Raw genomic sequence first — 14,322 nt, forward strand, 5'->3', positions numbered from 1 at the left:
ACAGTAGAGAAGAATACATTAAATTTGTTGACCGTGTCTATAGGCTGTATGTGAGGTTTATCTGGTTTAGTTAAGTTTATCTCTCCGTTTCCTGATGGTTTCCTAGAGCCCAAAATTTTGGAGAGGGTTTGCCAGGTACTTTTCATATCACCTTTTATTTCACTAAATCTGTTTTCATAATACAGTTGCTTTGATTTTCATATTAGCTGTGTATTGATGTGTATCATTTAGCCAGTTCTTTAGTAATCAGACCTAATCTGAACTGTTTTTCAAGTTATTGCTTTTTATCAATAGATTTGAGGATACTATTTGTTAGCCATTTTATTGGTAGTCATCCAGTTAAGGTTACACACTTCATGGCATCATCACTTGCTTTAGAGGCCATTGTAAATAGCACTGTACATAGTACCTTAATAAAATGATTTAAAACACAGTCAATCCATGGAGAAATTGGAGATAAAATGATGTAAGTGTAGAGGCAGACACTGACGTGGGCAGTCACTGACCCTACTGCCCAAGAACAATGAAAGTGGATGTGTCCAGCAGGAACCTCAAACTATACAAACTTCCAATTTAGCAGAGTTGGTCATATTATGGAATGCACTTCTGGACCGGATAGCCATTTGATGTAGTGGATTTGGTCTGCTTCATGGCTATTTTTATCAGACACCCTATTAAATATACATGTTTAGTCTCCATTTGGCCAGATTTTTTGTAAATTTTAGCTGACACCCACCTTATAGGGGTCCATTTTATTGGTTGTTTACTGTATGCAGAGAATTTGGAGCTGGAGATTAGGTGTGGGGTTACCATACTTATTCAGAGGGTTGAGGTGGTTTGGATTAAGTAAAATAGGATAACTAGAAGGGTGTATAAATTTGGGGTTGGAAGGAAGAAAGGATAGGAGCCATTCCATAAAAGACTGACAGGATGGGGTGTAGGAGGTTTTGAAGTCAAGGGGCTTGAACATCCAACAAGTTTGTGTGAGTACGTTAGGAATGAATGGAGTTGGAGTGCTGTTGGAGTGTGAGCAAGGTGACATGAATGGATCTGGGGAAACAGGTTAGCCAGATTTGAGTTCTTTAGGTGGGAAGTACAGTATGGATCTGGGGAAACAGGTTAGCCAGATTTGAGTTCTTTAGGTGGGAAGTACAGTATGTGCAGTTTGTAGAAGAGGTTCAGATATTGTGGTTTAAAGAGCCATATGAGCCTTGATATCACCATGCTTCTGGCAAGATAGTAATTGAATGAATGACAGTGAGAGTTTTTTTCTTTTTTGAGGTCATCCCTTTCTTGGTGGGAAAAGGCTGGTTTGTTAAAAAAAAATTAAGTAAATAATATATGTAATCATATTAGAGCAACACTTTTATATTGTATTTTCATATTTTCAGTTTTATGAGATGAATCATTTGATTGAGCACAGTACTACTTGACCCAAGGAGTCTACAGTTATTCTCAGCACCAACACCAGTGTATAGCTGACTATCCAGAATGAAGGAATCCTGTTTGCCTGGTCCCAGCAGCAAACCAAAGACACTCCACAGCCTTGTACTCATCCGATTGTCTCATCTGCTGCTGGAGAATGCTGTCCCACCAAGTTTAAAAAAGTACTTCCCTTTCTTGAACATGGTTGGTCGCCTGCAGTTGTTACCCAAATGCCCCCATATGAACCTGGGTACAAGTGCAGAAGAGCAGCAGCAGCACAACGAAGGGGTGCTTACTGCAGGTGCTGAAGATGAAACTGTTCTAACTGGTACTTTTGATTACTCCATAGATGATATCATCTTGTCAGAGCCAGGAAGATGTAACGATCGTCTTCTTGTTTATAAGGAACTATTACTGGTAAGTCTTTCATATGTTATTGTAAATATTCTGTAGCTGTATTATATGTACAGAAAGCCTCCAACATACGAACACCCCAAGTTACAAACATTCACCCTTTAAAAGAAGGCACTTAATTAATTTTTTTAAATAGTAAAGCATAATCACTCTTGTTTTTTCCCCTTAAAAAGTCACTATGTAAGTTGAAGCAACAACCCTTTCACTGTCTCGTACATAAATCTATGTTATTGATGCCTGGGTTGCATACATAGCTCTACACACAAATTTTAGTGGCTTCAGATTTGGCGTGAGAGGCCTGGTAGCCTACATATGAGAGAATGGGTCTTCATGGTCAGTGTGCACAGTATACAAAAAATTGTGGTAGCTGCAGTGCATTGTGGAAGAGCCGTATTTAACCCTTTGACTATCGAGACCTCTGCTCACAAACTTGCTCTCAGTGTCGAAGAATTTAAGAAAAAAAAAAGATTTTTTCTTATGAAATGATAGAGAATCTTTTCCCAATGGTATTGACACCAAAAGTACAAAATTTGGTTGAAAACTCACAGAATTACGCTCTCACTAAGTATGCGATCTCTGCGATATTTATGCATTGGCGATTTTGCCTACTTTGAGCCCTATTTTTGGCCAATTCTATTGTTCCAGTTGACCAAACTCATAGCTATTTCTTTAAAACTCTATTTGTCATATCGATCGAGTACAGGAAACCGCCCATTTACCGATTTCAACTACCCAATAAAGTGGTCAGAAATAGACAATTTGGTCAATTTCATGAAAATTAAAAAAGATGCCAATTTCAAAATAGGGTCCAGAATGAACAATACAGACATTCCTGGCACTAAAATAACATTTTCTCTGTTCATCAGTCATGGCTCCAGGCCCCTCTTATATTACTCTTGCTTTCTATTTTGAATTTTTATTCACACAAAAAATAGAAGATTTACTGTTATGCAGACTACTGCATTATTGTAATAATTGTATAAATAATATCAACCCATTCATGACTGCATATTAGAATGGCTAATTGGACATTTATTGGACAATGACGTCATTTGTTTACTCTTGAACATCGGCAAAAATTGAACATTTCCCCTACTTTGAGCTCAATTTTAAGGTCCTTTTCATCGTGAAATCAATCAAAATCATCTCTACTTCTGTAATATGTCTTCCATTCTATCAAATAAGACCAAGAAAATGAGAATACAACCATAAATACTATATGAAAATACCCCACAAATTTGGCCTTTTAATCCAATAACATGGTCGGAGTTTTTTTTTTTCTCATTATTCACTGTGTGCTACAGGATTTTTTTGTAATACTGCACACACTGACCACACACACCCATTTTCTCACATGTGGGCCTATCAGCTTTCTCCCGCTTGATTTGAAGCCACTAGAATTTTGGAGTATAAATGCGTATGTCGAAAACACTGGCTCGTAAGTTGTATATATATGACCGAAATAATCAAAGGGTTAAAATGGTACACCTTGTTCACCATGCCACGTGGATGTAAAGGCCTCACTCCCAGGAGAATTGAACGGGTTTTAATACTAAGTGGTAGCTCCAACAATGAGAATTGTGGAACTATTGATGCATTCTTTGGTTTCAAATGTATAGTGAATGAAGGTGATGCTCAGGATGCCAGAAATATTACCAAAAACCTCAATGACCCACAACCATCCAGGTCTGGGGTTGGTTAATCTGGAACATATCCTCCTCCACCACGCCATAAGCAACAGCTCATATTATTTCATAGTCTGGGCTCAGATGTAAGTAATGGTGAGTGTGATGCGGACTTTGATTTCTTAGCAATTAATGACCAGTCTAGTAGTGATAGCAATGAAGATTATTCACCTGTGAAGCATCAGTTTTTATGGTGTTCCACATGGCCTGGTATTGTGCCCACTGTTATATTCAGGAGTGAGTACATTGTGGGACCCAACACTGGTGACAGATAGTGATAGTGAGGATGATAATGCATCAGTTAGGATGGGTAATAGACCACTAGCAGTGCCAGTACAGCATGCAGCAACAAGTGGTGATACAGTGAGGTATGGCAACAGTGCCATCCCAGGCTGCCTCTTTACCCACACAAGCACCACTAGCACATCCATGACAACCAGCCACTAATATCCAGCAATCACCACCGGCCTGGATCTGGGATTGGCAAGAGGATGCAAATTTTATGCCCAATCCCATTCAATTAGACAACACACACAGTGGAATCCAGTCAAACAGTACCCTGGAGAATGATGCTAGTAAACTTGAAACCTTTGAGTTGTATTTTGACAAACTGCTGATAAAAATTATAGTGAGGGAAACTGATAGATACTTCCATTATATTATGGCAAACATGTTGGTTTCATCACAATCACACTTACACCAGTGTAAGACACAAATGTGGCTAAGATGTATCTCTATTTGCTACAATAATGCTTATGCTACATGTATATAAGCATATGTTGCATAAGAATAAGGGATTTGGACAGGCTGCAGGCCTGGTCCAGAAACTGGTTCCTGGAGTTCAACCCCACCAAGTGCAAAGTCATGAAGATTGAGGAAGGGCAAAGAAGACCACATACGAAGTACAGTCTAGGTGGCCAGAGACTACAAACCTCACTCAAGGAAAAGGATCTTGGTGTGAGTATAACACCAGGCACATCTCCTAAGGTGCACATTAACCAAATAACTGTTGCAGCATATGGGCTGCAAACCTAAGAATAGCATTCCAACATCTCAATAAGGAATCGTTCAGGACCCTGTACACTGTGTATGTCAGGCGTGTATTGGAGTGTGCAGCACCAGTTTGGAACCCACACCTAGCCAAACACATTCAGAAATTAGAGAAAGTGCAAAGGTTTGCAACAAGACTAGTCCTGGAGCTAAGGAGCATGTCCTATGAGGAGAGGTTAAGGGAAATCGACCTGATGACACTGGAGGATAGGAGAGATAGGGGATGATATGATAACCACATATAAAATACTTAGAGGAATTGGCAAGGTGGACAGAGACAGGATGTTCCAGAGATGGGACACAGCAACAAGGGGTCACAGTTGGAAGTTGAAGACTTAGATGAATCACAGGGATGTTTACAAAGTATTTTTTCAGTCACAGAGTTGTCAGAAAATGGAATAGTCTGGGAAGTGATGTAGTGGAAGCAGGATCCATACATAGCTTTAAGAAGAGGTATGATAAAGCTCATGGATCAGGAATAGTGACCTAGTAGCAACCAGTGAAGAGGGGGCCACAGGAACTGTGACTCAACCCCTGCAACCACAACAAGGTGACTGCAGTTTTCAGTCATATTGGTTGACTGCCTAATTTGGCACCCTGGAGTCTACCCAGAGGGTATTCCGGGGATCAGCACCCCCACCACCTGGTCCACAACCAGGCCTCCCGGTGGACCAAGGCCTGATCAACCAGGCTGTTACTGCTGGCCACACGCAGTCCAATGTATGAACCACAACCTGGGTGATCTGGCATCCACTTCAAGTATCTGTCCAGCTTCCTCTTGAAGGCAGCCATTGGTAATTCCCCTTATGCTTGGTGGGAGGCTGTTGAACCATCTTGGGCCCCGGATACTTATTGTGTTTTCTCTTAGTGTACCATTGGCGCCCCTACTTTTCATTGAGGGTATTTTGCATTGCCTGCCCAGTCTTTTACTTTCGCAGGGAGTGATTTCTGTGTGCAGATTTGGGACCATTCCTTCCAGGATTTTCAAAATGTAGATTATGATATCTCTCTCACCTGCATTCCAGCGAGTACAGGTCAAGCGCTTCCAAGCGTTTCTAGTAGTTGAGGTGTTTGATGGAACTTATATGAGCAGTAAAGGTTCTCTGTACTCTCTCCAGGTCTGCAAATTCACCTGCTTTGAATGGAGATGTTAATGTACAGCAATATTCCAGCCTAGAGAGAACAAGTGACTTGAAAAGGATCATCATTGGCTTGGCATCTCTTGTTTTGAATGTTCTCATTATCCATCCTTTCATTTTCTTTGCAGTTGTGATCGTGGCACTGTTGTGATCCTTGAAAGTGAGATCCTCAGACATTACCACTCCCAGGTCCCTCACATTATTTTTCTGCTCTAGTGTATGATCAGAGTTTGTAGTAGTATACTCTGTTCTAGTTATTATCTCCTCCAGTTTTCCATAACGGAGTAGTTAAAATTTGTCCTCATTGAACATCATATTGTTTTCCGTTGCCCATTGGAAAACTTGGTTTATATCTTCTTAGAGGTTAACCGTGTCCTCAATAGATGACAGTCTCATGCAGATCCTAGTATCATCTGCAAATGATGACACAGTGCTGTGGATTACATCTATGTCTGATATGAGGATGAGGAATAGGATGGGGGGCAAGTACTGTGCCTTGTGGAACAGAGCTTTTTACTATGGCAGCTTCTGATTTAACTCTGTTGACCACTGCTCTTTGTGTTCGATTGGTTAGAAAGTTGAAGATCCATCTCCCCACTTTGCCAGTTATTCCTTTAGCACGTATTTTGTGCTCTGTTACGCCATGGTCACACTTTTCAAAGGTTATTGCAAAGTTTGTGTATATTACATCTGTATTCTGTTTTTCTTCCAGTGCATCCAAGACCATATCATAGTGATCCAGTAGTTGCGAGAGGCAGGAGTGACCTCCTCTGAACCCACGTTGCCCTGGATTGTGCAGTTTTTGGGAATCAAAGTGGTTTGCAATCATGCTTCTTAGCACTCTTTCAAAGATTTTTATGTGGGATATTAGAGCTATTGGTCTATAGTTCTTAGCTAATGCTTTGCTGCCACCTTTATGGAGTGGGGCTATATCCATTGTTTTAAGTGACTGGAATTTCACCCATGTCTAAGCTCCTTCTCCATAGTATACTTAGGGAACGTGAAAGGGGTTTCTTGCAGTTCTTAATGAACACAGAATCCCATGAGTCTGGGCCCCAGGACTGAGTGCATGGGCATGTTGTCAATAGCTTTTTCAAAGTCTCTCGGAGTTAGGATAATGTCGGAAATCTGGCATACATTGGTGTAGTTTTGAGGCTTATTCATGAAGAAATCATTTGGATTGTCAATCTTCAGACTGAGTAGTGGCTCACTAAACACAGAGTCATACTGGGATTTCAGTATCTCACTCATTTCCTTGTTGTCGTCTTTGTAAGTCCCATCTTGTCTGAGCAAGGGCCCATTACTAGATGTGGTATTTGCCTTGTTTTTAGCAAATGAAAAGAAATATTTAAAATTTCTTTCAATTTCACTAATCACTTCAAGCTGCTCCTGTCTCTCCTGGTTCCTGTGAGAATTCTTCAACTTAAGTTCGATACTTTCCACTTCCCTGGTCAGCGCTTCCTTCCATGTATCAGATAATCTAGCATTCTTGAGGAGCTCAGTGATCCTTCGTCATCTTCTGTAGACGGAGCGTCTTTCTCTAGTTTACTCCTGCTCTTCTTTCTTAGGGGAATTTGCCTTGAACATACTTCAGCTTCAGGAAGTTGATCCTTTCAAGGCACTGGTTTGGATCCATGTTATTTAAGACATCTTCCCAACATGATTCATTTAAGACATGGTTTACCTGGTCCCAGTTGATGTTCTTGTTGTTGAAGTTGTATTTGGTGAAGACACCTTCCCAGATACATGCAGTTTGCTGATCAGGTCCCCTGTGCATGTAAGGCTGAACTTCGATTAGATTGTGATCAGGATTAGTTGTTTTTGATATTGTTATGTCTCTTACCAGGTCCTCATTATATTTGTGAAGATAAAGTAAAGTGTGTTTTCTAGTCTTGTTGGCTCCACTATCTGCTGACTTACAGTGTGTTTATCACAGATTTAGTACCTCATGTGTGTGTGACCTTTCATCTGTGCTACCTCCAGGGTGACTATATAGTTTCGAGTCATTTGTTGTGGTATGGGTTGTGGTATGGGCATTTTGCATTTTTTGGTTTGCTCCTCCTATCTCTTTCTCCCATGTTTTATATATTTTTGCTAGACTGTCCAAGAATTCATCTTTATTTTCTTGGTTATTTTTATCATTTATTACCCTTAGTGCCTTTCTGATACCTGCCCGAAGCTCTATATCTTTATTGCCTTCAGTGATCTCATCCTGGTCAGCAAATTTATCATGTTGTTACGAATGCTACACTTCTCAGACAAGACAAATTCCAACAGGAATTGTAAGTTATATAGGATCAGGGATTTTTTTTTATGTATCTGAAACAGAAGTTCGGTGTAATTTTATTCCCTTCAAGAACCCAAGTTTCTAAAAGGTAGTGCCTTTGAATTGCCCTTCCCCATTGCTCACATAATAAATTTATCCATCACCACTAATACTGTACTAGAGGGGTTCAAGGAGGTCAGAGTTACTCCTGTCTTCAAGAAAAATAGTAGGTCTGATGTCAGCAACTATAGGCCTATTAGTATACTCAGTGTAATATCCAAAATTCTATAGAGGGTGGTGTACTGTCAAGTAGTTAAGTATCTTAATGACAACAATATTCTTCATAGTTGCCAGTCAGGCTTTAGATCTTAATCAACCAACACCTCCCTAATTAATCTGATAGTTTACGTGAGAACTGAAATGTCGATAGGGAACCTCATAGGAATGGTAGCCTTAGACTTCCAAAAGGCCTTCTATACTCTCAACCATAATATATTACGTAAGAAACTTCAAGCTATCAGCATAGGTTCCATAGACTGGTTTAAGTCCTATCTTAGCAACAGGAAACAAATTGTCAAAATTGACAAAACAGAATAAGAACCCCTGCAGATAGCATGTGGAGTTCCCCAAGGCAGTATTGTGGGTCCCTTATTATTTCTATGTTATGTAAACGACATGCCCATCAGTGTCAAGTGCAAACTCCTACTGTATGTGGATGATAGTGCTCTGTTAGTGTCAGGTAAAGCCTCACAAGGTATAGTTAATATAATAACACTGGAACTGAAGTCCTTCAGCAAATGGTTAGTAGACAACAAACTATGTTACACCTCGGAAAAATGGAAGCCATACTCTTTGGCATGAAACATAAACTGAGAAGGGTAAATAATTTTAATGTTAGGTGTAATGGGGAACCCATCACTTCATTTTCCGCAGTAAAATATCTGGGAATCCCCTTTGACCCATGCATGTCAGGAGAATTGATAGAGAACAGTGCAGTAAAGAAAGCGAATGCCAGACTGAAGTTCCTCGGTGGCCTGGTGGCCTGGTGGCTAAAGCTCCAGCTTCACACACGGAGGGCCCGGGTTCGATTCCCGGCGGGTGGAAATATTTCGACACGTTTCCTTACACCTGTTGTCCTGTTCACCTAGCAGCAAATAGGTACCTGGGTGTTAGTCGACTGGTGTGGGTCGCATCCTGGGGGACAAGATTGAGGACCCCAATGGAAATAAGTTAGACAGTCCTCGATGACTCGCTGACTTTCTTGGGTTATCCTGGGTGGCTAACCCTCCGGGGTTAAAAATCCAAACGAAATCTTATCTTATCTTACAAGCATGGTGTCTACCTACTGAGACTTGCAGGATCCTATTTCTAGCCCTTATACAATGTTATATGGACTATGCTTGCTCTTCTTGGTACTCTGCCTTGACAAAAAAACTGAAAGATAGACTGCAAATCACCCAGAGCAAAATGGTAAGATTCATCCTGGATCTAGGTCCAAGAGAACATGTAGACCACAATGAATTACAGCAATTGGATATACAGTACTGAATGTTGAAGGCAGAGTAAAACAACTGAAGTTAAATCAAGTTTATAAAATTGCTCACAGTGTCCAGAATATCTTGCTGCCAATTTTGTCAAGGTTGGGAACCAAAGCAGTCATAGTACTAGAGGGAGGGAGCACAACTTTGTAGTACCCACAGTCAGTGGCCAGGCTTCAAACGCCTTTTATTGTACAGCAAAAAAGGAATGGAACAGACTGCCTGCACATGTCAAAGCCAGTCATAGCATGATCCAGTTCAAGAAGAGAGCCAAAAGATACCTAGTGAATGTAGCGACAGAAAGAGAGGAAAATTATTTTTTATTTTTTTAGCTAACACACATGTAAATGTAAGTAACTCATTATATCTTATTCTTAGCATACATTCTTTATAGTATAATAATAAAATATTATCTCCTTTATAGCATAATAAGGTATTAAAAGGACCCCAATGGAAATAAGTCACTTTGTCTGACTTTTTTGGTTCATCCTAGGCTCTCTCCACACATGCTGTTATGTATGATAATCTATGTAATTGTATCAGTGTATTCCTGAATAAACATACTTAAGCTTGCATGAATGAGCATTTTAGATAGAAGCAAGTGGAGATGAATAGTTTTAATGACTTGATGTGCTCTTGGGGCATGAGCAAAGTAACATTTATGAAGGGATTCAGGGAAACTGGTTAGGCAGACTTGTGTCCTGGAGGCAGGACGTACAGTGCCTGCTCTCTGAAGGAGAGGTGTTGAAATGTCAGTTTTTTTTTAACTGTAGTGTAGGCATACCTCTGGCAAGACAGTGATGGAGTGAATGATAATGAAAGTGTTTATTTTTTGGGGGTCACCCTGCCTTGTTGGGAAATGGCCAATGTGTTAATAATAAAAAAAAAAAAGAATTTTTTCCTTCAAAGAACACTTATGATTATTCATCCCTTGACTCTTTCGGTCGTATATATACGTTTTACGAGGCACCATTTTTGACGTATGTATGCTCATAAATTCTAGTGGCTTCAAATCAAGCAGGAGAAAGCTGGTAGGCCCACATGTGAGAGAATGGGTCTGTGTGGTCAGTGTGCACCATATAAAAAAATCCTGCAGCACGCAGTGCATAATGAGAAAAAAAAACTCCGACCGTTTTTTTAATTAAAATGCCAAATTTGTGGTCTATTTTCGTATAGTGTTTATGGTTGTATTCTCGTTTTCTTGGTCTCATTTGACAGAATGGAAAACACATTATAGAAATAGAGGTGATTTTGATTGGTTTTACTATGAAAAGAACCTTGAAATGGAGCTCAAAGTAGGGGAAATGTTTGATTTTTGCCAATGTTCAAAAGTAAACAAATGATGTCATTTTTCAATAAATGTCCAAGTAGCCATTCTAATATGCAGTCATGAATGGGTTGACATTGTTTATACAATTATTACAATATTGCAGTAGTTTGCATAACAGTAAATCTTCTATTTTTTGTTTGAATAAAAATTCAAAATAGAAAGCAAGAGTAACATCAGAGGGGCCTGGAGACATGACTGATGAAAAAAGAAAATGTTATTTTAGAGCCAGGAATGTCTGCATTGTTCATTCTGGACCCTATTTTGAAATTGTCATATTTTTTAATTTATGTGAAATTGGCCAAATTGCAAATTTCTGACCACTTTATTGGGTAGTTGAAATCGGTAAATGGGCAGTTTCTTGTACACAATCAATAGAAAAAATGGAGTTCTAAAGAAATAGCTATGAGTTTGGTCGACTGGAACAATGGAATTAGCCGAAAATAGGGCTCAAATTGGGCGAAATTGCCGATTTGTAAATGTCACCGAGGTCACTAACTTTGCGAGAGCGTAATTCCGTCAGTTTTCCATCAAATTTCGTTCTTTTGGTGTCATTACAATTGGGAAAAGATTCTCTATCATTTCATAAGAATTTTTTTTTTTTTTTGGAAATTTTGTGACACCTCAGGATTTGGGGTTGCGACAGTCAAAGGGTTAATATACTAGGAGATTACGCGTATATATCACGTACATTGACACTTAGCTCAATCATTATAAAAGTGGCATAAGCAAAGGAAGCATCAGGGTGAACACTGGTACTCAAAGATGCTGTGTTTAATTCTCTGGCCTTGGAGTCTTTATTCATGTAGAAATGAGAACATATTGACAAATAACTTTCAAATTCAAATTCAAATTCTAAGTTTATTCTCTATAAGGATTACAATGCTGAGTTTACAGAATTTGGTTATTGTGTGGTATACATGTAGTAAAATAATAATTAAAGAGTGTACCACTATAACACCTAGCATGGCTAGGCATTTCGGGCAGACTTAAATTAAATCTTAAGTTTAAAATATTACAAAATTATGAGGTAAGTTGGTATTATGGCTAAGTGACTAAATACTAGTTTGTGAGTTTAGCAATGTGAATGCTTTTGTTTTGGCACTATACATAGTTTCAGTATTGGAGTATCACAGGCCAACTTATGACTAGTTAAGATTCATTATTTTGAGATTGAGATTGATATTTCTGTTTATGGTCAAATGGGTGAGTGAGTGTAAGTGTTAACCACCAGGTGGTATTTGTATAATTAGTTGACAGGGTGTATCAGGGAGATAAGATGTTTTCTGATGGTAGTTTTGAAGGTGATGAATGTGTCTGCAGTTTTAGAATTTTCAGGTAGGGTGTTCCAGATTTTAGGGCCTCCGACATACATTGAATTTTTGTAAAGGTTTAGTCGGACACGGGGAATGTCATAGAGATGTTTGTGTCTGGTGTTGTGCCTGTGGGTTCTGTCACAACTATCAAGAAAGCATTTTAGGTCAAGGTTAATATTGGAATTTAAGGTCCTGTAGATGTAGATTGCACAGTAGTAAGTGTGGATGCACTGAATAGGGAGTAAGTTTAGATCTGTGAAGAGTGGGGGGGTGTGTTGCCAGGGATGGGATTTAGTGATTATTCTTACTGCGGCTTTTTGTTGGGTTATTATTGGGTTTAGGTGTGTTGCTGCAGTTGAACCCCAAGCACAGATAGCATAGGTGAGGTATGGATATATAAGTGAATGGTATAGTGTGAGAAGGGCAGTTTGCGGCACATAGTATCATAGCTTGGAGAGGATCCCAACCGTTTTGGATACTTTTTTGGTTATGTGTTGGATATGGGTGCTGAAGTTCAGGTTGTTGTCGAGGTATAGGCCTAGGAATTTGCCCTCATTATGCCTGGCAATTAGAGTGTTGTCGATCTTAATGTTAATTTGCGCATCTCCTGCTCTGCTACCAAGCATAATGTAGTAGGTTTTGTCAGCGTTAAGCGTAAGTTTATTGGCTGTCATCCAAGTCGATATTTTGATCAGCTCCTCATTAACAATGGTGTTGAGGGTGGCAAGATTAGGGTGAGAGATGACATAAGTCGTGTCGTCAGCAAAGAGAATGGGGTTCAGGTGTTGAGATACGTTTGGAAGATCATTGATGTTTATGAGGAAGAACAGGGGACCAAGGACACTTCCCTGCGGAACTCCAGTATCAAGTGGCCGTGTTGTTGATGCTGTGTCTATAATGGTGACATACTGATACCTATTAGTAAGGTAAGATTTGAAATAAGCAAGCGCATGGCCTCTTATACCATAATGGTCAAGTTTGTGGAGTAGGATGCCGTGGTCTACTGTGTCAAAAGCTTTTCTTAGGTCAATAAAAATTCCTACTGGATATTCCTTATTTTCCAATGCTGTGTAAAGCAGATCTAGCATTTTTATGATTGCATCGTTAGTGCTTTTATTTTTCCTGAATCCAAATTGGCAGGGGTTGAGTATTTTTTGTGCCGTTATAAATGAATATAGTCTCCTGTGCACGAGTTTCTCAAAGATTTTGGATAGCAATGGTAAGCTTGATATTGGCCTATACATATAGTACAGTGGACCCCCGCATACCGATGGCACCACATAGCGATTAATCCGCATACCGCTTGCTTTAATCGCAAAAATTTTGCCGCGCATACCGCTTAAAAACCCGCTCACCGATTTTCGTCCGAGACGCGTCCAATGTGCACCCTCAGCCAGCCTCACATGTGCCGCCCGTGCCATTGTTTACCAGCCAGCCTCCGCGGTAACATCCAAGCATACAATCGGAATATTTCGTATTATTACAGTGTTTTCGGTGCTGTTTCTGGAAAATAAGTGACCATGGGCCCCAAGAAAGCTTCTAGTGCCAACCGTACACCAATAAGGGTGAGAATTCCAATAGAAATGAAGAAAGAGATCATTGATAAGTATGAAAGTGGAGTGCGTATCGCCGACCTGGTCAGGTTGTACAAGAAACCCCAATCAACCATCGCTACTATTGTGGGCACCAGAAAGGCAATCAAGGAAGCTGTTCTTGCCAAAGGTTTATCTGTGTTTTCGAAACTAAGATCGCAAGTGATGGAAGATGTTGAGAGACTCTTATTGGTGTGGATAAATGAAAAACAGCTAGCAGGAGATAGCATCTCTCAAGCGATCATATGTGAAAAGGCTAGGAAGTTGCATCAGGATTTAATTAAAAAAATGCCTGCAACTAGTGCTGATGTGAGTGAATTTAAGGCCAGCAAAGGTTGGTTTGAGAGATTTAAGAAGCGTAGTGGCATACATAGTGTGATAAGGCATGGTGAGGCTGCCAGTTCGGACCACAAAGCGGCTGAAAAATATGTGCATGAATTCAAGGAGTACATAGACAGTGAAGGACTGAAACCTGAACAAGTGTTTAATTGTGATGAAACAGGCCTGTTTTGGAAGAAAATGCCAAGCAGGACCTACATTACTCAGGAGGAAAAGGCACTCCCAGGACAT

At 39.9% G+C, this 14,322-nt stretch overlaps 1 protein-coding gene across 2 annotated transcripts in view; it reads left to right on the plus strand.

The window, feature by feature from the left end:
• Positions 1–14,322, plus strand: part of LOC128689828 (uncharacterized) — a 79,822-nt gene that overhangs the window by 40,334 nt on the left and 25,166 nt on the right. For both annotated transcript variants that reach the window (XM_053778319.2, XM_053778320.2), the window contains one exon: positions 1,392–1,842. In XM_053778319.2, the coding sequence (XP_053634294.2) occupies positions 1,492–1,842 (351 nt within the window). In that variant the 5' untranslated portion in view covers positions 1,392–1,491. The remainder of the gene's footprint in view (positions 1–1,391; positions 1,843–14,322) is intronic.

Source organism: Cherax quadricarinatus, chromosome 22, assembly GCF_038502225.1.
Source record: "Cherax quadricarinatus isolate ZL_2023a chromosome 22, ASM3850222v1, whole genome shotgun sequence".
Lineage (NCBI taxonomy): Eukaryota > Metazoa > Arthropoda > Malacostraca > Decapoda > Parastacidae > Cherax > Cherax quadricarinatus.